Below are 26,882 nucleotides of genomic sequence, written 5' to 3' on the forward strand. Positions count from 1 at the left end.
CCCCAGGAGCCTTCCTTTGGCCCTCAAATCGGTGCGCTGCAGTTTGCAAGAAGGAAGGCTCTACTCCGCAGCCGCGTATCGGGACAGGGCTGTGTAGCAGCGGCAACAGCCGGCCCCAACCTGGTGCCCTCCAAACCAATTCATGGTTTCTTTTAAGCTGATAAATTGATTTGTTAAATCTAAACAAGATCGCTCGGGGGACTAACCCTCAACAGGAGTGCACTGAAGTCAATGCAAGATGTTGCGCATTACCTGTACATGATCTCAGACATCCTCCCAACAACCCTGTAAGGTAGACTGATTATTATTGATCCTGTTGCAGCTGCTCTCCCCCGTTTCGCAGCCACACCAGGAGCTGCCAGGGAATGAACTGGGAACCCTTTTCATTCAAAGCAGATAGGAAGCCAGGCCAGTGGCCCATCTAGCTGAGATCTAGCAATCCCCAGGGTTCCAAGCAAGGCTATTCCCAGATGCTGGTCCTGCAATAAAAGCAGGTGCTCTAACACTGAGCCGAGGCCCTTCCCCCAACTTGCCTGCTCTTTCTCAGAGCAGGTGACCTGACTAGGGAGGGAATTCCCATATTCCCATGGTCACATGGAGGCACATTGCAAGCTGTAAGACCCTTCCTCTATATCTACACTGCCCACCTGGCCCAATACACACACCATCATGACGCAGGCATTTTTCTTGCAAAAGTACGCAGTGCTAGCAGCCCTCACAGTGTGCATTTCACTTCTAGAAGAAGCACCGCCTGTTCAGCCTGTGAGTCGCTCTGTCGAGACTGCCAGCTGAGAGGAAGGGAGAAAGGAGGTACGGTAACATTTAGTAGACTCCTGCAGGGCCACAGGGTGGGCCGCAGCGCAGGAGCCGAGCTGCATTGCTGCTCTGCAGGCTGTTAAATTATTCAGGTGCTCCTGCACGAAGGCTGTATGAAAGAAGGTGACTGAGCTGGTTTCAGGAAACTTCATTTGGCAGTCAGTTCCTCCTGCCCAAGTAGGCAATTGCCCTCCTTTGGCAGGGGCTGAAGCAGTGGCTGCTAACCTTTTGGGGGCCTGCAAGCACATTTTGCAAACTGCAGAAACTGTCATAGGCACACACCCCACAGCCTATTCCATGGGTTGTGGGAGAATGCTTCTTTCAAACCTAATTTGGGCAGTGGGGGGGCACCACGTTGGCAACTCTGGGTGTAAAAGGTTCCTTCTGTACTCCAGAAGTCTCATGGAGCAAGCTGGCTCAGCCTTTGCACAATCTGAAAGGAAGGTCCCGGGTTCAGTCCCTGGCATCTCCAGGTAGAACTGGAAAGGGCTGTGCCCTGAAACCCAGGAGAGACACCTCCAACAGGTGTAGGCAGTGCTGAGCCCAGATGGGTCAGTGGTCTGACCTCTGTTCCCTTTTGAGGCTGAAACAGAAATGCAGCTGGTTCAACACCTCCCTACAGTATCTTTCTCAGCATGAGAATCACACTCCTTTCTGAGCTGCCTTCTGGGAGCCAGGTGCTCATGTGGACAGACCAATAGCTGAAAATATTTTCCTTTACCAGCTGTTGTTGGACTATAACTCCCATCATCCCTAGCTAGCAGGACCAGGGGTCAGGGATGAGGGGAGCTGTACTCCTGCAACAGCTGGGGACCCCACTTTCAGAAACAGTGTTTGGACAGTAGGCTAGTTTCTACACACACTCGCATGCCCCTGTAGCCCACCCCCCAGGTGAACAAGAGGGGGGTTCCACCCGGGAGGGTGCAAAGCAGGGCGGGCAAGGAATGTGGCTCAAGTGGGTGAGTCACCAGCGGAGAGTCCTGAGAGCCAGATAGAGAGCGCTGGAGGGCCACATTAGACACCTCACTCCTGTCCTAAACAAATGGAGTCTCACAAAGAGGGGAGACACAGAGGCGCTAGTGCTGCCCTGGGGGGAAGGGCACTGAGTCCCCCTGGCTCTCACTTCGGGAGGGGCACTTGAGTCCACACACGTGTTAACAGCCCACCTGTCCTTTGATGTGATTACTTATCATTCACATTGCATGATCAGTGTGCATGGCCCCTTATATATATAGGGAAGAATGGTATTTTAAAGATTCTGTGCCTCTCTTCAGTTTAAAAATCTCCTAGGGTAGTTACTAAGGGGTGTAAATAGAATAAAATGTAAGCATATAAATACCGTATTGGCCTGAATATAAGCGTCACTTTCCCCCAAAATTCTGACCGTGAAAAGTTAAAATGTGGCTTATATTCGTGATTTATTGATGAAAAGGCAGTTGATTAATCAAGGTGAGGTTTTATCTGAAGCATTTATATCCTGCCTCTTTCTCCCCTTGCTCAGCACATCTCAACATCCAGTTCCTCCCTGACAACCTCAAAGTCCAAAAACAGTTACTAAAATCAGCACCTTCAAGAACATTTAAGAAAATGTTGTTACGCAAACCTAAATGTGACTGCCTTTCTGAGATACTGCAGGACATGTGAGCTAATTCATAATTTAATAAAGAAAGACGTTTTGCTGTCTTCTGCAGCAACATGAAAGAACAAAAACAAAATAGAAACTATAAACAAGTGCTGACTTAACTCACAGTTCCATTGATTAAAACTGGCCTCAGCGAGCCAGTCAACCAAAGTTTCAAGTTGATGACTCTATCACTTAATGTCTGCACTCCTACATAAAACGCATTAGGACTGTGAAGCACAGATGCTTCCAGTGTGGACCAGCCATGCTAATCTAATGAAAACAGTCAAAGGTTAACCAAGAGTACCATGGGGGGGGCACTTTAAAAGCCTTGACCTGAAGAAAAGCTACACTCAGCTGTTCCTGAAAGCTCAGGACAGTGGACAGACCCTACAGCCTCAAATAGGGGCCCCTAAAAGCTATCTTTATTATTTATTTCACATGAATCAGTTCTTAATGAAGCACCTTGAAGCACTTTCAGTTATAAAAACAGTTTAAAAATGGTATTCATGTATAAAACTAAAAGGATTACATACGTAAAATCAATCACATCTATGAAAACAATTTCACACAAGGCTGCTGTACACAAATCCCCACAAATCCTAAGAGTGAAGACTCATATTGCTGAGTGCTCGAGGCACATGAAAAAGAATTCTTCTGATACCCAGAAAGCTAACATGCCAGAGTCAAGTCCCTGACAGACTCATTTTTTAAGTTCAATTATTCTTTTGTGTGAGAAAGCGGATGAGCACTCAGGTTCGTGAACTCCATCCGTGCATTGTGAAGTGAAGCAGCCCAAATACAGAAGAGATGAGCCCAGTGAACTCAGCCAAAGATTTCTGTACTTGGCCATGATTTCAACAAATAAGAAAAGCTACTCTTCTTAGACAAGAAGGCCACTTTAAATATCTTCTCATTCCTTATTACAACCACAGACCAGAAACAAAGCAGTTTCAAGAGGTGTGCCCTAACTTTGCAGCCACACCGGTGAAAAGTGGCCCTGGCAGATTACTCAGTGGAAACTTTGGCTGATTAACCGACCAATTGAACCCTGCAGCCTTACTTGAAAGTAAATCATATTTGGTTTTATTGGAACTTGTTTCCACACAATCCATTCAGGTTCAGGATGCATCAAATCATAGGATCGTAGAGCTGGAGGGGATCCCAAGGCTCATCTAGTCCAACTCCCTGCAATGCAGGGATCTCAGCTAAACCATCCATGAAAGATGGCCATCCAATCTCTGCTTAAAAACCTTCAAGGAAGGAGAGTCCACAACCTCCCGAGGAGTCCATCCTACTGTTGAACAGCTCTCACCAACAGAAAGTTCTTGATCATGTTTAGTCAGAATCTCCTTTCTTGTAACTTGAAGTCATGGGTTTGAGTCCTACCCTCCAGGGCGGGAGAAAACAAGCTTGCTTCATCTTCCATGTGGCAGCCCTTGAGATATTTGAAGAGGGCTCTCATATCTCCTCTCAGTCTTCTCTTTCCCAGGCTAAACATACCCAGCTCCTTCAACCATTCCTCATCATCTTGGTTGCCCTCCTCTGCACACCTTCCAGCTTGTCAACATCCTTCTTAAATTGTGTTGCCCAGAACTGGACACAGTAGTATTCCAGGTGTGGTCTGACTAAGGCAGAAGAGAGTGGGATTATTACTTCTCTTGGTCTGGACACTAGACTTCTGTGGATACAACCTAGAATAGCATTAGCTCCCCCCCCCTTGCTGCATCACACTGTGACTCATGTTAAGCTCTATTAGATCCTTGTCATGTGTACTACTCACAATCCAGGCACACCCCATATTAAATTTGTGCATCTGGTTCTTCCTGCCTAAGTGCAGAGCCTTACATTTGTCCCTAATGAAATTCCTTTTGTTAGCTTGCACCCAGTTCTCCAATCTGTTAAAGTCATTCTGAATTCTGATTTCGTCTTCTGCAGCATTAGCTACCCCTCCCAGTTTGGTGTCATCTGCAAATTTAATGAGCATCCCCTCAATTCTTTCATCCAAGTCATTTATAATGTTGAACAACAACGGGCCCAGGACAGAACCCTGCAGCACCCCACTTGTCACTTTTTTCCAGGATGCCAAGGAACCATTTATGAGTACTCTTTGGGTTTCGGTCAGTCAACCAGCTACAAATCACCTAACAGTTACCTTGTTCAACCCACACTTACTAGCTTCCTCACAAGAATATCATGGGGGACTTTGTCAAAAGCCTTACTGAGATCAAGATACACTATGTCCACAGCATTCCCCTGATCCACCGAGCTTGTAACTCCATCAAAAAAGGAAATGAGATTCGTCTGACATGACATTTTTGAGAAACCCATGCTAGGACTTAGTAATTACAGCATCCTTTTCTAAGTGCTCACAGGCCAACTGCTGAACTATCTGTTCTAGGATCTTTTCTGGTATCAACGGCAAGCTCACCAGTCAGTAGTTTCCTGGGTCGTCTCCCTCCACCCCCCTTTTTGAAGATGGGGACAACATTTGCCCACCTCCAGTCTGTAGGGACCTCACCGGTTCTGCAAGAATTCTCAAAGATCAAAGACTCTGAGATTACACCTGCAAGCTCCTTTATTACCCTTGGATGCAGCTTATCATGCCCTGGAGATCTGAATTCATTTTAAGTAAGTAGATGTTCCCTTTTCCTATCTTGGGCTGCAGCTCCCTCCTTATATCACCAGGTTGAGCATTGCTTTCCTTATGGGTGAAGGCAGAGGCAAAGTAAGTGCTGAGTAATTCTGCCTTTTCTCTGTCACCCAATAGCATCTCTTCATCTTCTCCATGCAGAGGACCTACCACTTGCTTATTCTTCGAGTATTTTAACATCTCCATTCAGAGCACATTCAGTGTGTCTGGAAAAGTCACAAGACAGTATCATATTTTAATGCTGGGCTATAGATAAGGTTCTTATCTCTTCATGAATTCTAGTCTGAAACTAACCTATGACCGACTGTTGGCAGAAGCTCGTTTTGGGCCACCTCTGTGTCCACAGAGGCACAGACACAGCTGCACTGGATGCTGGATGCAGACATCTTTGTCATACCATCTTCAATGGGCCTCATCTCAAACATACAGCACCTCAGCTAAACACCACCTTTGAGTCAGTGTGCAACCAAGTCATGTGACCTATGCACTACACAGGGGTGATCTATGGTGCAATCACAACTTTGCTGCTTGCACACAGATGCCACCCAGACAGAACTTTAATACCTGCCAAGTTTTGCTTTGGGGGCTGTTGGCAGACCAGAGAGATTCAAAACCAAGATCTGGGTAGGTGGGTGGGGGGTGAATTCTAACTAATCAGTTATTGCCATTTGTGTGCATATGCATTTTACCACAGTGTACACATATGCACTAAGGCAGCATACAATCCCTGGATGTATCTGTGGTGCAGAATATGTGTGCACACTGTAAACTACACAAAAAACTTCTTCCTGAGCCTCTGCTCCTTAAGCAGCATGGATGTGTCTGGGGTGAGGGGTCCCATTCGTAGCACAGGCAACCAAGCCAACTCAGAGTGGAAGTCAAGCCTCTCTTGATACTTTAGAAAGACTCAGTGGCCAATCTACTTCAGTGTTGTCTGCACTGACTGGCAGCAACTCTCTCCATAGTTTTTGGCAGAGAATCTCTCCCAGGCCTACCTGGCAATGCCGGAGACTGATCCTGGTGCCTACAGCTTGCATGGCAGATGTTCCACCGCCCTTCCCCTAATTCTTCCCCCTAGGCTGCCTCTCAAGCAGCCCAGCTGAGGGCGTGTGTGCAGGTTACATCTTCCGCAGCACACTGAGTCTCCTGAAAGGTAAGGAAACATTTCCTATTCAAAGGAAAGTCACTTTGCCTTGCTCAGAAGCATTCTGCATTAGGAATCAAAGCAGACACTCTAGCAGAGGCAGCCTTGCAACTGTCCCCTATGCACAGGGCTCATTGAAGGCTATATCTATAGTGCCATTCTCTACCCAGTCTACTCTCATTCATCTGCCACAGCTTTTTGGAAGGATGGAACCCTGGGAGGTGTAGTTTCATGTGTTTACTTGTCAGAGTGAATCTGGAAAGCAAGAGGGAGAACCCTGGGACAGTTTAACATGCAGCCGATTAAGAGTGCCATATATAAATAGCAGCACTGTTTAAGAATGGGTTTTCCTGCATCTGTTTGACTGCCAAATTAAGCATTTGGCCGACGAGTTTCCAGCACGAGTTTCTCTCCCTTTCTTTTTGCAAACTCACTTCCAGGCAATAAAAATAGATACACAAAAACTTGTTCCTAAATGACATTTATGTCAGGGGGGAAAGAGTCTATCCCTGGAGACCCCCTCCCCTTTATCTTCTGCTCCCAACTCTCCAACTCACTGCTAATCAGGCTGGTCCTGAACCTGGAGGAGCATCAGGTGGGCATTGAACTTGCTTAGCACAGATCAGCACAGCAGCCAAGGCAGCCATGCAGCCACCAGGCGCAGCGCTTGCCCTCGTGCTTGAGCCGGCACAACTCGTCAAGGGGCACAGACCAGACTCCCCCTCCTCCTTCCCCAGCCTGGCTCACAGAAATGTTAAGGGTGCGGTTGCCCTTAAAGACAGCTCAGAAACTTCATCGGGTCCAAATGCAGTGGCCAGATTATTGGCCAGGGTTGCTTTTAGAACTCACGTAACCCCACTTCTCAAGCAGCTTCATCAGATGCCAGCACATATCCAAACCCAATTTAAAGTGCTCACATTAGCATCCCAAGCCCTCGATGACTTAGGCCTCCAGTACTTGACAGTCTCCTTCCTTACAGACCCCCACCCCGAGTATTAGGATCAATGGAGGGAGAGCTCTTGGCAGTTTCAACCCCCTCAGAAGCTTTTTTGGGGGGAGGGGTGGCCCAGGAGAGGACATTCTCTGTGGAGCCCCTAAGTTGTGGAATGCCCTCCCCACAGAGGCACATCTGGATTCTCCACAGCTTCCGGAGAATGCTGAAGACTCATCTCTTTGCCACCTTTGCCACCCAAGATGTGTGTTTTCGGAACCCATCCTGTTCTTGTGAATTTGATAAATATTATAACTATTTTTAATTCTCAAATTGCTGCAACCCACCCTGGGACCTTATTGGTGAAGGGCATGTCATAAATTTAAATAAAAATAGTAATAGTAATAATAACAATACATTTCCCCTATCCTTCCCTATTCTTCTGCTATTCTCTTTGAAGAGAGCAGTTTGTACTGTCTGCTACTGGATCCATGTTCTGCAATGATGGAGTCTGGGGTGCGGAGTTTCAGGGCGAAAGAGGGGAAAGTGGGGAGCAGAATTCATCTCATGTGCCTCTACACATACACTAAACCATGGTGCCTGTGGAATCTACTAGGTTTCCCCCTCAGAATTGCAAGATCCACCAAGCAGAGCCAGGTGTAAGCCACACATGAAGAATTAGGGGAATTGTGAGCCCAGGATTTGAGGTCTTTCCATCCAAAGACTCATCTGCCAGTAACTCCAAACTGTCCTTCTTTCCACAGTATAATCTGCACTGCATAAGAGAGCAGGGGGTCATTTTGTTGCTGCCATTGTTAAGCAAACTAGGAGCCAGAAACCCTTATTGATCTGCTGTGAATCTCCTGGTAGGTCCAGATTTAACTTCTGCCCACACCTGCACTAAATGCAGATAAAACCCCACTGAGCGCCCCCCCAGCCCCACCCACCTGCCCCCACACCAATGCTGCACCCACAATACACTCACATTGCCAAGAGGCAATACAGGGAGGGTCCTGTTCCCCCTGGAGTGCCCACAAAGTGAAGCATCTCCATGCGCACCACCAAATGCGCATGGGCAATATTTTTCACACATTCCCCTTGAATGCACATGTGCTGGGGGGAGGGGGGAGAAGGCCAATGCAGCAATGCCAGGGGGAAACACAGCCGCACCCCTGCTGCACCCCGTGCATTTAGCATGTGCATGGAGTCACGCACAAGGAGGGTTTGGGGACACAGAAACAACTTTTGCTATGCTCTTCTATTAAACGAGGCGTGTAACTATCATACCAACTTAACTTCAAAGCTTAAAAGAAGAAGAAAATGCTCCCGTTGTGCGGCTTGGGCAGCCGGAGCTGGTCATGCAAATTACTCAGTTGCAAAAAATAAATGGAGGAGTTGGCCAGGGTTCATAAAAATGTTGCTGATTCACAAGGAAATTCTGTTCCTCCTGCATTTTCCACGACTCTTGGGACTTGTCTGGTGCCTTAATAGCTTCACTGCCATTCTTTCAAAGCCCTCGGGTGGCTCTGCCCACCAGATGCCTCACTTTAACACACAAAAGATGGGCTTCCAGCCAGGTGCGTGACCCAGCTCTTGTCAAGCTGGGGAGGGGGGAAAGCGCCATGGCACCTCATGTAAATAAGAAGCGCACAGGGCAAGGGGACTTGTGCCACGGACTCAAGACTCTGGACATGCAGGAGAGAAGGTGGGTCAAGAAATACGGATAAATTTGCAAAGCACTCGTCCCAGTTCCAGGAATGGCACAAGCAAGCAATGCAGCAACTGCATGGTGCCCTGGCCATCTCCAGATGTGTTGCACTACAACTCCAATCAGGTGGGTGCCAGGTTGGAGACGTCTGGTTTATTCTAGCTGGGTGGGAAGGGCTCTCTAAGGACTCAGGGAGCAGATCATGCCCAGCCAGGCTTCCTGTACCACAGAGGCCAAACACGGAACCTGGGACCTTCTGCATGCAAAGCACAGTCTCTATGACTATCTATCAGTTATAAATAACCATGATAGCTCTACAGAAGCTCCTGTTTCAGAAGCAGTCTACCTTTGAATACCAGCTGTTTGGAAGGAAGCAACAGGCGAGAGCTGTTTCTTTATGCTCTACTTCAGGAATTCCTAGACGCACCTTGCTGGCTAAACAGAAAGCTGGATGAGAAGGAAGAGCCTCAGCTCAGAGGAGGAGCCCGTGCTCTGCAGACAGAAGGTCCCAGGCTCAATCTGCAATGGCATCTCCGGGTAGGGCTGGCTGGGAGGGACCCCTGCCTGAAGCCCTGGAGGGAGGCGGCCAGTCTGTGAGGACAATACGGAAGGAGATGGACCAACGAGTAACTCAGCAGGAGGCTGCTTCCTCTCTTCTATGGACCTATGTTCTTATAGGTACACTTACAAGTCAGAACGCTCCTGATCATGGGAGTCAGGTGATTCCCAAGAGCCAAGCCCATATCATTACCTACTGCGTGCCTATAAAGTCTCTAACATTTCCTCAGCCTGGGGAAGGCGAAGGGGGGGCCGACCTGCTGTTGCTTCAGACATTGCGGGGCTCCAGCTCCCAGAATGCCTGACCATAGGCCTGTCTAGCTGGGGCCGATGGGAGCTGGGGTTCCCCACACTTGCACTAAGGGAATGCTTGTTCTCTCTCTGCCCGTCCCCTTGCCATCTGCCTCTATGACACCTCCTCTGTGCCGGGTACTTGGCACCTCTTCATTGGCTGGTACCTGAGCCTGGCATGACTCAGGCCTGGGCAACTAGCAAGTTTTAGCCTCAACTAAGGGGACCAAAGCAACATGAAAATTAAGGTGGAGAGAGATCAGGAAGCAGATTGCAGCTCTCCATAGGAATGGCCTGTGCCAGCCCTAGGGGCCTCCAAATATTCTTGGACTGCAACTTCCATCAGCACCAGCCAGCATGGCCAATTATCAGGGATGGTGGGAGTTGTAGTGTAGTTTGGCTCTGCTGCCTATGGCTGGAGGAAGTGGTAGCCCAACAAAGCCAGGAGGGTGTGAGAAGCCTGATTCGGCATATCTCACTGCACACATCACCAAAAGACTGCACACATCACCCCTTCCAGCTGCTCATGATTTTAATAGGGCTTCTTGATAACAATGTTTTATCGCCAGTGCCAGTAGCTATAAGATCTGCTCTCTCTCACGAAGCTCTCTGGAACCCATGACATGGATTTAATTCCTACAAATGGGCGGGGGTGTGTGTGGTTTCAACATGCTGCCTCTGGCTGCATTGCAGCCCAGCTCCAGAGAGTTGCTGGCCTAGTTAGGAGTCACCTGAGTGCCCAGGATTTGCAGCACATCTCAAACACCAAAGGCCACACCAATGTGGTGTAGTGGTTAAGAGCGGTAGTCTCGTAATCTGGGGAACCGGGTTCACGTCTCCGCTCCTCCACATGCAGCTGCTGGGTGACCTTGGGCCAGTCACACTTCTTTGAAGTCTCTCAGCCCCACTCACCTCACAGAGTGTTTGTTGTGGGGGAGGAAGGGAAAGGAGAATGTTAGCCGCTTTGAGACTCCTTAAAGGGAGTGAAAGGCGGGATATCAAATCCAAACTCTTCTTCTTCTTCAACTCTCACAGCCACTTATTAGTGCTTAACATGCAGAAGGAAAACAGGCCTTTCCCTTCAGATCTGTTGCTGAATGAGTGGAGAACTTTCTTGGCCTGATCTTTATCTGCTGGGGGCCAACTTTGGCAGATGGACGGGACTACCACCTGTCAGTCACCAGTCATATGTCAGAACCAAGCAACCAAGCAGCTTGTTCCAAAGGAATCGTGGACTAGCCCACCTGCCAACAGATGCATTTAGCCATTTGCAGCACACTGGTAGCCTAAACGGGAGGAAAACAGACCACCCCTCTTCCAACTTACAGAAGTTTCCCTGTCTGCGTATCACAGTCCCTGGCAGCACCAAGTTCCAGGACAACCACTACGGGTTCAGTTTTCTCAATGAGAAGACTGCTCTTGAGATTTATGGGATTTCTGTGTGACAGCAGTCATCTTCAAAACAGCATCAGCCCAGATCAAACAGAATATACTTGACAGTTGCAAAACTGCAGATTTCTTTTTGCCAAACCAGTGTTCAAAATTAGCCAGGTACCAGGTATATTTTGCACCTGCCTATTGGCCACTTGTGACCAAGTGAAGCTGCTTGGGCGCTGCCAAGATGGTGCCTGACATCACCACCATCTGGAAGTCCATACCTGGGAATCTTTGGGTCATAACTGTTTTCACACACTGATGCCACATCTTGTAGAATTCTATCAGTTACATTTTATCTGCACAATCAGAATTTCTAGAACCAAAATGCTTTTTCTGTGCAGCCTGAGCAGGAGCAGTGAACAAAGTTATAGTCTCAGCTTGTCTTCACTTACCCCAGCCCACTGCCCTGCTCACAGTTGTGAAGAATATCCCTATGTTATGAATGGTCTGTGTCACTATTAAGAAAAACAGGTTGGAATAGGCCAACACACACACACAAACATACACACAAACACAGTCCCTGGATCAACTGTCCCTGAACTGAAAATGGATATTGGGTCTTCTGATGGAGGTAAGAACCTGCTTAGCCACAAACAAGCACAGAACCTGAAATCGGAACTCTTGCAATCGTGGGTCTCCTGGGGTTGCTTTAGGGTGTGTGGAGGACCATTAGAAACATATTGCCCTTTCTCCAGTTTCCAGAACAATCCTGTGAGAAGCAGGATTTCTGTGACATTCACACAGCTTCAGGCTGACTTGTTCCCATTCTGCAGAGAAGTCCGCAGGTCAACTGGCCCAGAAGCATGGAGAGTGGCTAGCCACCCACTTGCTCCAACAAAGATTAGAAGAGAACTGAAGTCTTGGGAGCCTCTGCCTCCAGTTTGCCTCTCTGAGGCTACACCTGTTTGGGAAACTGAAGTCTCTTAAAGGCCAGCCCTCTGCCTGGAGATGGACACTTCTCCCGTGCTCTGTAGCCTCCTGCCTGGTGTGCTCCCAGGGAACACAGTAGGATGCACCTGGTTCCCCAGGGCAAGACACTTACTGTATGAGAGTCTTGGCTCCTGGTTCACAGGGTCTTCCTGGCTGCCAGCCTCGGGTTCAGTGGCTCCCTATCCACCAGCCCAGCTCCTTAGCCAGTGACAAGGCAGCCTCCAATTTGATGCCCTGGTCACTGCTGGACTCCAGAATCATGAAACAGATTGCAGTCAACTTACTTTGACCCACATTGATCCTACTCCCAGCAGCTTCTGGCCTTTGTCTCTTAATTATGGAGCAGGTGGAATGTTTTAAACCTCCCTTTAAAAAAAATATTTGTTTATATACTGAAAGTAGTTTTGAGTTACCCTGGTAAAAAAAAAAGAGCAATCAATATATTTAATTAATAATGAAGGCTGTGCAATTGCAATGACCAGAACTGTTTTAAAATTCACTTCCAATACATGCTGGAAAGTGATGCTGTCCACTCACACATCAGTTTTTAATTTTTTTCAGTTGACCTGTCAACATAATTATCTTCTCAGTACCGGGTTAAATAATTTCTGCTTTGCCCAGATATCCTAAAGAGGCTGTATTTGATTTTTCACTGTCACCTTATGATGGCTTATACTTTGCTTTTATCATATTTTATTATTGATATTATTGTACACACTGCCCTGGAGAACAGTTTAGACATTTTAAAAATAAATAATTCCAAGCCACTGGCTTCAGCAAGTCTGATCTAGTGAAAGTCCTTAATTATGATTCACAGCCTCCTGCAGAAAAGTTGAGCCCAGAATAAAGTTTGTAACTTGAGCATGTAGCAACGAATTCACATGAACAAAAACACACACATGCACACACAAAATGACTGAAACACTGGTTGTGCGAATCAGCCTTTAATCAACAGAAGGAATGCAGCTCTTAGAAGCTACCCAACTGGAAGTCCTGGTGGTTAGAGTCAACGGTCTGTCTAACTATACTTAATATGCACTAGAAATCAGGCTTTTAGTGTTGCAGCTCCAGCCCTCTGGAATTAGCTACCAACTGAAATTAGGCAAGTGCCTAGTGATCTAGAAGCCTATTGGAGACATTTGCATTTAAGAGGGCTTTCCCTGAAGTGTGACCAGTCATTTTAGGGAATAATTATTGAAATGGGTTTACTGCTTTTAGTTCACTGCGTTTTGAATCTTTTTTATTTTATCTCATTTTATTGTAGAATCATAGAATCATAGAATCATAGAGTTGGAAGAGACCACAAGGGCCATCGAGTCCAACCCCCTGCCAAGCAGGAAACACCATCAGAGCACTCCTGACATATGGTTGTCAAGCCTCTGCTTAAAGACCTCCAAAGAAGGAGACTCCACCACACTCCTTGGCAGCAAATTCCACTGTCGAACAGCTCTTACTGTCAGAAAGTTCTTCCTAATGTTTAGGTGGAATCTTCTTTCTTGTAGTTTGGATCCATTGCTCCGTGTCCGCTTCTCTGGAGCAGCAGAAAACAACCTTTCTCCCTCCTCTATGTGACATCCTTTTATATATTTGAACATGGCTATCATATCACCCCTTAACCTTCTCTTCTCCAGGCTAAACATGCCCAGCTCCCTTAGCCGTTCCTCATAAGGCATCGTTTCCAGGCCTTTGACCATTTTGGTTGCCCTCCTCTGGACACGTTCCAGTTTGTCAGTGTCCTTCTTGAACTGTGGTGCCCAGAACTGGACACAGTACTCCAGGTGAGGTCTGACCAGAGCAGAATACAGTGGCCCTATTACTTCCCTTGATCTAGATGCTATACTCCTATTGATGCAGCCCAGAATTGCATTGGCTTTTTTAGCTGCCGCGTCACACTGCTGGCTCATGTCAAGTTAGTGGTCAACCAAGACTCCTAGATCCTTTTCACATGTACTGCTCTCAAGCCAGGTGTCACCCATCTTGTATTTGTGCCTCTCATTTTTTTTGCCCAAGTGCAATACTTTACATTTCTCCCTGTTAAAATTCATCTTGTTTGTTTTGGCCCAGTTCTCTAATCTGTCAAGGTCGTTTTGAAGTGTGATCCTGTCCTCTGGGGTGTTAGCCACCCCTCCCAGTTTGGTGTCATCTGCAAATTTGATCAAGATGCCATAGCTATATGAAATAATAATATGGTGATGGTGATACTGTTGAGAGGCACTTGTAGGATGTTCTGCCTCAAGTTGCTAAAGCAGCCTGACCCGCCTTAAGACCCAGGCGCCTTGATCTGGTTGGTGGGGAGAAACAAGCTGCAGTTCTGCCTCAGGCAGCAAATTTCCTGGGCAAACCCTGACATGGAGCCTAGGAAGCCGCCTCAATCCTCAGGGAGAGCATTGATCCACTGAGCCCAGGACTGCCAACACTGACCGGTTTTCAGGCAGGGCACCTTCCGAGCCCCACCTGGGGCATCTGCAGGCAGCGCAGGTGCTCAGCGCTTGCTGAGCTATGGCCTTTCCTATGTGTGGTGCCCAAGAATGGAGATCAGGATGTAGATCTTCTTTCCCATGTTTTCATATTCTATTTTGCATTAAAGACCAATTTGTGTGTCTGGTTTAAGTCCGAAGACTCAAGCCAGCCAAGTCAGCGTGTTGCATAGGCTGCTAATACTGAATATAACATAACATGAATATATGGCAAGAGGATATAAATTGACATTCATGTTCCTATATTATGTATGATTTATAACCTAAAAAATTAAACCTGAAAACTGACTAACGTGCTCCAGCCCAAAATGGCACAAAATGAAGAAAAGAATACATTTGTTTCCGCTACATTAACCCTCTGAATAAACTAACCAAGCTAATCTGCAGCATCCAAAAGGGCTTTCTGTGTGCACCTGTGTGCCTGCCTTTGGCAAACCTGTTTTAGGGGATTGCTTTTGATCTTGACCAAATTTTTGTTCTGGATTTTTGTACCTCCAGGCAGGATGGGTTTTATTAATTTAGTGCTGGCTTTTATTATTTATTTCAAAATGTAAGATTGCATTGGATTTAATCACATATGCTTGCTTCAGGATGACTTTTTGCCCCTAAAAATGACATTAAAATATTTTAAATAAAATAAAGAGAGGAGCAGGCTGAATAAAGGAGCCCAGACTGAGAAAATATACTCCCTACCCTTTACTGACATGATGAACTATTTAACCAAGATGTTTCACATTTTCTCAGGCAGCATCTAATTGCTGGAGGAAGTCTATAAGGCAATATTGCAGAGGATGGATGAAATGGTTTTTATCCTCAAAACATGCATGGACACATGGATGCAAACACACATATCACCTGATTTCTCACTACTTGGCTATTTGCCACTGACTGTGTGAACAGACTCCTTCAAAAGCACACATGAGATGGTAATGAAAGTTCTGTGGGTGGTCTTTGACTGCGACGAACCATTCTTTTTGCAAAAAGGCTGCTTGATGCTGCAGGCCTCAGGTGTTAAGCATGAATGAAAGAACTGGGTGAAATGAGGTTCCAGGCCCTCTAGACTCCAAAACGTGGGACCTAGTGAAACAAAGAAAACCAACTGTAACCTTTCTCCCTTTCTGTATGTATGCTCCATCCAAAGACCTCCAGGCATCTCTCTTCTGGGTTCAGCGTGATGCTTGCATGTGGGCTTACATTTCAGTTGGACATGCATAAATTGGTCATTGCCTGTACAACTACAAAACTGCTGCTAGCATATAGGGTTTGTTTTATTCCTAGCCTGTTTGCCCACACACACCCATTAGCCATTTGCAATGTATCACCAGGTAGAAAGAGACTGATTTCTTTGCCATTAAAAAAAAAGTCTGTTTGCCTGTATAAGATTATGACTCCCCATAGGTGACCAGGAGACTGTGTATATAGAAACTTGCTATAATACAGCTTGTTCACACAAATTATCTTCATAGACTTCTGATGCATATAAACACTGAATTCAAAGCCCTGTCTTCATCCAGAGTATTTCATTCTTAAAGTAACTTTGATAGATTCCTGCTATGATCAAAATGAGATAGCTGTGTTGACCCACGATGCCCAAAATCAGTGTGATTTAAAATACATTTAATAAGAACCAACCAGTATTCACACTGTGGGATGCAAGCTTCGGGTTACAAAAAATTCATCCTCTTCCTGGATGATCTCAAAAAGAGAGGGAGGCGGGAATGGATGTTTCCCAGCAAGGATAAGACCATCTTAAGACTGAAACAAACTTCAGGCAAAGATTGTATCCTCCTTTTCCCCACATCCACTCTCTTCAGGCTGAAGAACAATTCTGTGCAACTCAAAAGCTAGCAGACATCCCTAGCAGGGACATTTCTGCAAGAGTCAGGCTAAGGCATCAGCTGGAAATTCCAATGGCATCAGCCTCACATACTAATTAGCATGGATCATAATCCACCTGGAAACTGAAAGGAACAGGAGCAGCTCCTGTTCATTTATATATAAACCTGCGTGGCACAGAGCTGGACCTTTGGTCCATCTAACTTAGATTGTCTAGACCCCTACAATGGCTGCTGGCATCAGCTTTCCAGAATCTCAAGGCCTCTCCCTACCTGGAGACACCAGTGAATGGATGCATCTGGGACCTTCTGTGTGTAGAGCAAATGCTCGGCCATTGAGCTACGGCCCCTCCCAATGACACCTGCACATGGAAACGGGGGGGGGGGGGTATTCTAATAACAGCACCTAAAATCCATTGCCCCAGGCGGCCACCTCATCTCACCTCTGAATACTGCATTATGAACATCAGCTGGTCCTTTAAAGGGGGCGGAACTATCATTTCACTTCCCCTCCAAAAGAAGGGAATTCAATCTCCTTAAGCTGAAAGGGGAAGAACAGCTTCCTACAAAGGGAAAGGAAAAGAAATGCAGTCTCAGGTTTAATCATGGGATACCTGGCATTTGGAGCCCCCAGCAAAAGCCCTCCCCGCCCCTATTGCCATATAATTAGGAGTAAGTAAGTTTGTGAATGAGAAACACATAAAGCTATCTATTAGCCAATAATAGTTCAATGGAGCTTCAGTGCACAGAGGAAGTATACCATTGAAGACCAGATGCCAAGGGGGGGTTAAGCTGCCTGATTCATGCTGCAGGAGAAGGGCTGGAGCTCAGAGGCAGAAGGTCCCAGGGTCAATCCCTAGCGGGCATTTCCAGGTATTGCTGGGAAACCCTGAAGAGCTGCTGCCAGTCTGTGTCGGAAATACTGAGCTAGATGGACCAATGGTCTGATGCCGTCTCAGGCGACTTTCGGGCGGCCACTGAAAGCACAACAGGCGAGCAGGTCTTGCCTTGCATCCTTATCTCCATGCAAAGAGGCAGCCAGCAGAACACCGCCCCGTGCCCAGGCGAACAAAGGACTCCAGGCAAACCTGTGGACCTCCAGACCTTGCGAGACTCCAGCTCCCATCAGCCCCAGTCAGACCAGCCAATGGTCAGCATGATGGGAAGTGGAGTCCGACACCATTTGGAGAGGCACTAGTCTTGCCAGTTCCCACCCCTGGAGTCCTTCAGAACAGCAGCGTCTGGAAATATACGAACGAGCAGAAAGGGGCAAGAGGAGAAGCACAACATCCAGCACGGGCAAAATGGACCAAAGCCAGGAGAAGTCCAGAACCTGCCAAAGGAACTACCGGGAAGGGTCCCCAAGCTGCTTTATGGCTCCTGGGACCTGGTCCCCGCCTCCTCCCCTCAGCCCCCGCCAGCTGGAGGGCACGAAGCTGGGGAAGGCTGGACTGCAGCCTCCCAAGTCGGGCTTCAGGGTCCCTGGAAAGGGAAGAAGGAGCCCCCAGGAGCTGCAGCGCAGGCCCCGCGCTTGGCGGGAGATGGGGACTTCTAAGCTGTGGGTATCTTCGCCCACTGGACGCCAGACAAGAGGCAATAGAAGGCTAGATGTTCGGACAGGCGGGTGGAGGGCGGAGAGGTCCCCACCACCGCAGCCCCTCTTCTACCCTAGCCAGGACCTTCCCGGGGCTCCACTGTCCGGCGCGCCTGGAAACCAGCGCGGCCAGGGAGAGGCGGCGGATCAAAAGCCAGTGCGCGCTCGGCGACGCCTGATCCCAAAGCCGGAAAACACCGCCACGCCAAAGAAACTTGCCCGGGAGAAGCTACTCCCCACGGGCTGGAGGAAGTGGAGGACGCCCCGGCCCATCCCCAGAGCGCAGACCCATCCGCGCCCCCGGGATCTGCAGGAGGGGGTTCCACCTGCCCCAGCCCTCCCCTCGCCGCCGCCCCGCGCGCGCCCGGGCCCTGCGCACCTTTTTCTTGCGGTCCCGCGAGCGGTTCCTGCGCTTGCGGTTGGACTCCTCCTTCTCCTTCTGCTCCTGCAAGGCCTGCGCCTCGATGTCTTTGATCTTCTTGAGCTGCTTGGCCGCCTGCGCCATGGCGAGCAGCCGCCGCACCAGCCCCGCACGCGGCCCCGGACCAGGACCAGGACGGCCCCAGACGACGCCGACGCGGCGGCGGCCACTGCAGTCCCGCCGCCCCGCGCCCGAGCAGCTGCGCTGCGGCCGCGCGGGAGGGGAAGCGGCGCCGCGGCCGGAGGAGAGGCTGCTGCTGCGGCAGGAGGCGGGCGCGGCGCGCCAGGAGCTCGGGAGGCGAGGGGCAAGGCGGCCCGGGCGCGGAGGATGGCGCGCAGCGGGGCGCGAGGGCTGGGCGCGCTCCGGCCGCTGGGCTTCAGTGCGCGCTTCCCGGCGGCCCGCCCGGCGAGCTGGCCCCCGGCATGCCGGCTCCGGCGAGGCGGCGGCTCCGACGGGCCACCTGCGCAGGCGAAGCGAGGCGGGCTGCGGGCAGGTAGGGCGCCTCCGCCTCCGCCGCTGCAGTGGGGGGGGGGGTTGCTGCCGCCGCTGCCGCTGCTGCTGCCGATGCCGCTGCGGTGGCGCGTCTGCCCAGCTCAGATGCTCCCCGCGCGGCCACTAACCGCTCAGCAGTGGCGGGAGGGGGCGGCGGGATGGGATCTGAATCGATGCAGATGCGGCTCTGCCTGGGCTAAGCAGGGGACGGCTCCTGCCCACCACCACCTGCCCATCTGGCAGGGGCTCTCTCTGTGCTCGCTGCAGGGGGAAGAGGAGGAGGGCCCCCCTCGGCTGCCCGCCCCCTAAGCATCTCTTTTCAATGAATGGGCTCAACTCTGGAACATCGTAAAGAAAAGAGAGGGTGCAGAGTTAAGTTTCCTTCCACTGGCAGGTCTGCGGGTCAGAGGGCCCCTGAGCAGGTGCAGAGTTCTGCTGCTTTCAACAGGCAAGGCTGTGGGCAGAGAGCCCCCCTGCTTTCAGATTGTAGAGGGGATGGAATGCTAAAAGGCATGCCTGTTTTGTTTTTCTTTTGTAGAAATTTAGAAGTGTACAGAATCCACAGTCAGGAAAGACCCAAAATGCCTTGCAGAGTATTCCAGTTCCTCCCTAGGAAGGAAATTGTTCTCTCTGTGTGAACAGGCCACTGGGCACATGATCCAAGGCCAAACCCAGTTGGGAGACAGGGAGCAGGGAGGGGAGACAGTGGCTTTGGTCCTTGGCACACGTCTAGTGTAGGGGAGGCTGTGATCCTAAGCATAGTTACTTGAGAGTAACTCAGCAGGACTTGTTTGTGAGTTGAAATGCATCGGATTGGGCTGCATCAGCATGCCATGACCCAGGCTGAAATCGCATCAGAGCTCACCTGGATGATGCAACAAGCAGCTGTTCCATTATATTCAGCACCTGCCTTGCAACACGGGGATAATACATGCTTGCTACCCTTTCATGACTAAAATCAGCTGTCTCTCTTTGCCTAGTAGTCAGACCGGCCATCTTACAGGGTGTTTGATCAACCAAGCCAACCATTTCTCTTCCCTTCACAAACCAGACTGGAATCCAGTGCCTGTCAAAGGCACCATCACTCCAGAGGGGAGGGATCTGGGTGATCACTTGGAGAACAGGATGCGGGACTGGATGGGCCATTGACTGGATCCAGCAGGCTCTTCTGATGCAAGAAAGGATGCTGGGAGTTGTAGTCCAGCAACATCTGGAGGACCACAGGTGCCCCATTCCAGGTGTAGACAATACTGAGCTAGATAGATCAATGGTCTGCCTCCGTATAAGGCAGCTTCCTGCCTTGCTGTGCCAGTCTGCGCAAGCCATTTGCCCACCAAGCTAAACAGAAACCACAAGCATATGGGGCATGAGAAGTCTGCAGAGTATTTGCTAGCTACCTCAGACTGCCAAAATAGGCTGGAAGGTTAAAAGCAACTGGGAGGTGGGGGGGCAGCTATTTATGGGATGTAATCCACTGGGAGCAGTCAAATACAACAGTCCTTGTTTTGCTAGAGTGGACATGGAAGGGAATGTTTGGTCCAGCCAGTCGCAACTTCCTGTTCCTCCTGGCCTGGAGCATCCTTCCTTGCATGGGACTAGTGGGTGGGCATGACCTTTCCAGACCACTCTCTCCCTTTCTTCCGTCTTCTTTTCGTCCTGCGAACTTCCTGGAATGAGCTGCTGGCTGCCAGCCAAGCAGTCCCCCAGGTCATCTGTCTTATGGGATAAACCTGTTAGTATAAGTTTGTGACTTTAAGCCAAAAGTCTGCCTTCAGGGATCACGCTGTGCTCTGCCTGATCGTGAGTAAACTTTATTTTTATTGAGTATGAATAAGACTGTGGTGTCTTTATTCTTTTACGAGGGATTCAAAAGGGGATCTTACCAAGAACATACAATTCAATCTGAGGGAGATTGAATTACATAATAGTAAGAGGTTCTAACAAGCCTGCAACCAGATTTCTGCTGTGCATGAGAAGGGGAATGTAAACTCTGCTAAGTAAAGGAACTTGCTAGCACAAGTTAGGAAGGATATTAATAAACAATATTACTTCTTCTGCCACCCTGAACATTCCCACACTATTTACATCTTCCATTGGACAGTGTTTGGCTGGCCTTGCTAAAACACAGGTGGGGGTGCTTTGGAAAGAGCAAGCAGCATCACCCCACTTTGGATGCCATCTTCCATGCACACAGACTTGGGTCTGCCTCTCACACATGTCGTGTTGGAGATCCTTTCCAAAACTGTCAGCAAGTTATTTGTGGGGCAGGAGAGAAGTGCCCTGCCTGGGGCAAAGCTTAAAAGGGCTCCTTGTCTTTATTTTGGCTTTGTTTTTAATTGGAATTCATCATGGCTACTCCTTGCCACAAATATCTTGGCTTCAGTATTTGCACCCGAGGGCTGTGGAGTCCTTTCCAGGAGCAGCCAGCTGGCAAGGGAGAGAGGGTGTGGCTGACTGCTGGAGAGGCAGAGGCAGCCGTAATGGGAGGCCATCTGCCCTACTCTGTGCCCTTAAGAGCGGGAGGGTGAGAGGTAGCTGGAGGTGGCCCAGGGGTCACGCAGCCCCCCAGCTGGGGGGAGAAGGGGAAACCCACAATGGGAATGGATGAAATGTCATTTATCAGCTTTCTTTCCCTCCTTTCTTCCAGGAATGCAAGGTGGTATGTGTGGTCTTTCCCCCACCCTCAGTGAAAAATGGATCTTGTTGCTCCCAGGAGTTTCTGAACTATAGCTCTTGACCATCAGTCTTGACCATTGGTGTCATGGACTGGCTGGAGGCAAAGGAATGGTGGGAGGACCCTGCTGGGGGAACCCCCAATGGAAGAAAGCTCAGAACCTGCGGAGTGGTGGTGGGACAACAATGAGTGCTTAGAGAAAGAAGACTGGGAAGAGAAGGTGCTGGAAGCTGAAGAGGTAACAGGGCTTAGTGAGCTGGGGGAGTCTGTGGCAGAAATAAGTCCAGACTCAGAGGCAGAAGCTGAAGTAGGAGAGTCGGATGAGGGAGGCCAAGAGGCAGACATGAGCCAGGCTGGTGAAGAGCCATGGGTGTCTCTCCCTCCTGACAAGACGTTGGATTCACACAGGCACAATCTCTGATTGCTTGGGAAAAACCCAGGGGAGGTGGGGACTTTCAGTCTTGGCAACTGAACCGTGGGGTATGGTAGCTCAACCTACCAGGTATTAGCTACTGTGCTCATTAGGCTTGATACTAAGCCAAGTCAGTGCAGATTGTGTTCTTGATAATAAAGAGTTAACTCCAACACTTAACACCAGCTTGTGATTTACTGCCAGCTCACTCCTGTCAATTGGCTATGCTGGCTGGAGCCCCCCTTGTAATGTAGGAGCAGCCAATTGGAAGAGCCCAGGATGCATGATTACCACATGGAAATTCACACAAACATGGGGGGGGGCACCTTTGGTGTAGGCTAAGAGTTGGCTCAATGTCACCCAATAAGCTTTATGGCTGAAGGGGAATTTGAACCTGAGCCTCCTAAGCCCTTGTCCAGCCTTCGAACCATCCCATGAGGGATCCCCAATGTGGTCCCCTCCAGCCATTGTCAAATTCCAGCCAGCCTAGGGCGCTTTCTGTAAGGAGGGCCCTCGGTGAAGGGCCTCAACCGAAGAGAGGAACACCACTAGTCCACCCCGCTCAGTATTGGGAGCAGCACTGGCTGGGAGCAGCTTTCCAGGGGTTCCAGCAGCGCTATCTTGCAGTCCTGCCTGGAGATGGCAGGGATTGAGCCTGGGACCTTCAAAAGGCCAAGCAGATTCTCTGCTACTGAGCTATGGAGAAAAAGCTAACCGTCTCTTGGAGCTGTCCAGGGTCTGACCTGGTGAGAGACTGGCCTACTTTTCGTCTGGGGTTCCAAATCTTGATATCTTGGCTCAATTGGGTCCCTTTTTCCTGGCATGCTAGCTTTCTGCAGAGGAGGATATTATTTGGGCATGAAGTGGTCTGTAACGTGAGCCTCACCTGGAGGGCGGCTGCCAGTCAATGTAAATAATAGGGAGCTAGATGGACCAGTAGTGTGACTGGGCAGGGGGCAGCTTCCTATGTTCTGTCTTCTGCTGAGGCCCTTCTCAGAGCGCCTCCCTTAGCAGAGTTGCACTACTCATTTAATTCAATCTAAAAAAATGTAGTATAAACACCAACAATTGGAAAACACTTGCCTGCGAGTGTTCCAGTTGGAGAACAGCCTTTACCAAAGGTGCCATGGGCTTTGAAGACACTCGAACTCAGGACGCAAGGGAGAAAGGTGCTAAGAGGAAGGCACATTTGGCAAACTCTCACCATGATCAACTCCCATCCAGAAACCAATGTCCCCACTGTGGAAGGACATGTGGATCCAGAACTGGCCTCCACAATGACTTACGGCCTTATTGTTAAAACCGTGTTTATGGAAGACAATCTTACTTGGCTACGAGTGATCGCCAAAGAAGAAGACTCATATAGTTAATAACAAATTATTTACCACTTGATTGTAAAAAACCAAAAACCTCAAAGCAGAGTAAATCAAAATTATCAGTAAAAACAGAAAATTAAAACTTTCAAATAACAATTAAAATCAGCAGCAAGCTGAAGACTGATTAAGGCACATATAATATGTATGTACAAAGGAGAGAGCCATTTCTGTGGTGGTTCCCCAAACTAGAGGAGGCATTGCAAGCTTTTTGGCTCCAGGTTAAGACGTGTTTATTACCCCAGCCATTTTAAAGGGTTATGTTGCCTCAGTCTGCTTTTAGCTTCTATAGAGTTTGCTTAAGCAGAGCACATCTAAAGTTACCGTCCAGTTTATAGGTTGGGAACAACTTCCGTAGTTGTATTGCCCCAAATTAGGCTGACGACAATTGTCACAAAAGTTGTCAGCACGTTAACTCAATCGATTGCATTGGTGCAGGTTTGGGCTGCCAAAAATTGATTAGCTCATGAGACACCACCATGGAGCAAAACTTCATTTGTATTCCATTGTTAAACGATAATCACAACCTGAAATCTTTAATTTAAAAAGCTCAAAAGATTTTTGTTGCAATTTTCCGAATAGCTGATGCTAGAAATTTTAATTGGAAACAGTCTTCACCTCCTCCTGTTGCAAAAGGTTTCTTCAGTGGTGTCAGGGAGAAGGCAGATTGGGATCTACAGTGGTACCTCTGGTTACGTCCTTAATTCAGCCTGGAGGTCCGTTCTTAACCTGAAACTGTTCTTAACCTGAAGCACCACTTTAGCTAATGGGGCCTCCCGCTGCTGCCAGAGCACGATTTCTGTTCTCATCCAGAAGCAAAGTTCTTAACCCGAGGTATTATATCTGGTTAGCGGAGTCTATAACCTGAAGCGTCTGTAACCCAAGGTACCACTGTATTGGGAGATCGCTGGGTGATTTGAAGTAGATCTGCAAAGTTTTCTTATTTCCAACTGTTTGATAATGGCAAGAACAAAATGATTCCCCCACCCCAAAAGAATTTATACTATTGAAATGAAGAAAGTGGAGGGTGGGGGCAGGGATGATGATGATGATGATGATGATGATAATTTATTTTATTATTACAAATGTAACCCTAGTTCAGTTCAGGTATAAAAACAAATTTGGGGGATCAGAAATATTTTATTCCATGTCTCTTTTGCACCTGGATTCTGTTTGTGAAAGCATAAGAATATCCTGTGTTGTTGGGGGCCGCTAGGGGCGCATTGGAAGATGGCCGACAATAACATCTCTCCGGCTCACACGAGGTAATTAAGAGGCTGATATGGGAGTATGCAGCCTCCCTTGTTGCCCAAGGGAATGGGGAACACTGCCCTTGCCTGCTGTGGCCATAAATCACCCCGGATTTGAAAGAAGGGGGTGAGGGCACTAGGCACAAAGCCCTCGTGTGGGTCCGGCTCTCCCGGATGCTGTCTCTGATCGTGTGCTGGCTGCATTAGCTCGAAATAAACAATTAGAAAAGAAGCAAATGCACATACTTCGAGTGAAGATCGGGAGTAAAGACTGCTAATTAAAGGGATCTCTGGGATGTGGAGTGACGGGCTGGATTCAACAATAAATCAAGAAAAATCATCATCAAAGAATTGGTATGTCGGAGCGAGACTGAAAGGGGGGGACTTTTCTTTTTTTGTCTTATGTGAGTACCCAATAACCCCTCCCCCTAAGAAAGAATGTCGCGATTACTGATCACAAGCAGGAGGAGTAAGAACTGTGTGGAAATTAGTTACTAATCAAAAATATGGCGTGTGGGAACATCGAGAAAGGAAAGAAAGTTCTCTGTGACGCAGTCATAAAAAGAGATTGTTATGGCAGGCCTGCCCGCAGGAGGACTGAGGGGGAGGAGGACTATGGCTCGTTACTATATCGGAATGTGAGATCGGCCTGGCAGGGCCCCCTGAGAAAATTTATGAGAGCGGCAGGCCTGTGGAAATCAGGACAGACTGTGGGAAACGTTTTGTACGGAGGTGTTGAAATTATGTCTGTCTGTTTTGATATGGCTCTTGGATGAGTGTAAAATCCACAGAGGATATAACAACGTTTGTTTTCAACCCGCTTGTGGAGACTATCAGAGATCATAAAGGAAACAAGAAGATAAGGAAAACAACAAAGAGAAGATGGAATAGAACTGTGAATACTATTTGGACAGAACTGTGTATATTAAAGCAGCAGCAAGAGAGATGTTTGGATCCCTTTCGGAGCTCGAAGTATGGGTACCCCCAACAAAAAAATTTAAACTTTGGCTGTGTAATTTGGAATTAATGTGATTTGGAATTAATGTGATTTTATTGGCTTGTTAATAAAAATTATTTTTAAAAAAAGAATATCCTGTGTTTCTGCATATCATTCTGAGCATGAACCCCATTTCATAAGTAAGTGCCAAACACTGGCTCATGTAGAGATACAACAGGCAAGCATTGGCAACAAAGCGGAAATTGCTAAACCACATACAAGGGAGAATGAGGTCTAATATCTCACTGTATACAGCTCACACAAAAACTGAGAGCCACGAAGTGCTCTTGTCCAGTTTGCCCTATCTACTGTACATCTTCAATGGGAAAGCAAGCCCAGCCCAGGGACTCGTGTGGGATGCCACAGAACAACCATACACACTGCAGTGATGTGGCAAAAGGACCAGCTTTCCAGTGGATATTGATTGGGAAGAGGAATGTCCAAAGCAGTGACTCACACAGGGTTGCAACGGGGGCCTCCTCCTCTCTGGGTAGTTGCTTTTGGCTCAACGAAGCCAAATTATTTCATCAGTGCCTTCCTCAAAACATATTTTGGGAATGATTCTATTATCGGGGCTAGGCAAATTTTGTAATGGATATGGGGGGGTGAAGTTTCTTAAGAAAAGTCATTCCTGGATTGAACCTTTCTATATTTTGAAGTGCTCTCTAATTATGTATCACGGATCAATAACGGTAAGCCACCTGTTGATTCTTTGCTGTGTTCTACTGCATTGTATAATGTTTTCATTACTCAACAAAGTCTTTTATAAAAAAGATAAAGAGTGATTTCAGTTATTTTCATCCAAACTGGAGCTAATTAAAACATCTGCATAATATTTGCAGAAATATCAAAACCCTCCTAAGGCAAAACTGCTATTGAAATCTGCAAGCCTGTACTAATTTTCCTGGGAGTAAGCCCTGCTAAACTGAATGGGACTTACTTCTGAGAAGGCATGTATAAAATTGTGCAGTGCTAGCACCTGCTGAAACTTGAGAGAAAGTACATTAATGATATGATAGTCATCTTCAACTGTCTGAAGGGCTGTCACATGGAGGATGGTGCAGCCTCGTTTTCTGCTGCTCCAGAGAGTAGAACCCAAATCAATGGATTCAAATTACAAGAAAGGAAGTTCCAACTAAACAGTGGAACGGTCTCCCTCAGAAAGTGGTGGTTTTTAAGCAGAGGCTGGATGGCCATCTGACATGGATGCTTTGGCTGAGATCCCTGCATTGCAGGAGGTTGGGCTACACGGCCGTTTGCGTCCTTCC

General features: G+C 48.2%; 1 protein-coding gene across 16 annotated transcripts in view; it reads right to left on the minus strand.

Moving 5' to 3' along the window:
- The window catches only part of ANK1 (ankyrin 1), a 178,441-nt gene extending 159,908 nt beyond the window's left edge, over positions 1–18,533 (minus strand). For all 16 annotated transcript variants that reach the window (XR_014551793.1, XR_014551794.1, XM_083629244.1 and 13 more), the window contains exon 1: positions 18,375–18,533. Coding sequence is in view for 14 of the 16 variants with exons in the window: in XM_083629244.1 (XP_083485370.1) it covers positions 18,375–18,500 (126 nt within the window). In the remaining 2 variants the exon portion in view is untranslated. The remainder of the gene's footprint in view (positions 1–18,374) is intronic.
- Positions 18,534–26,882: the final 8,349 nt, after the last annotated feature.

This window comes from Podarcis filfolensis (assembly GCF_964270895.1).
Source record: "Podarcis filfolensis genome assembly, chromosome: 8".
Lineage (NCBI taxonomy): Eukaryota > Metazoa > Chordata > Lepidosauria > Squamata > Lacertidae > Podarcis > Podarcis filfolensis.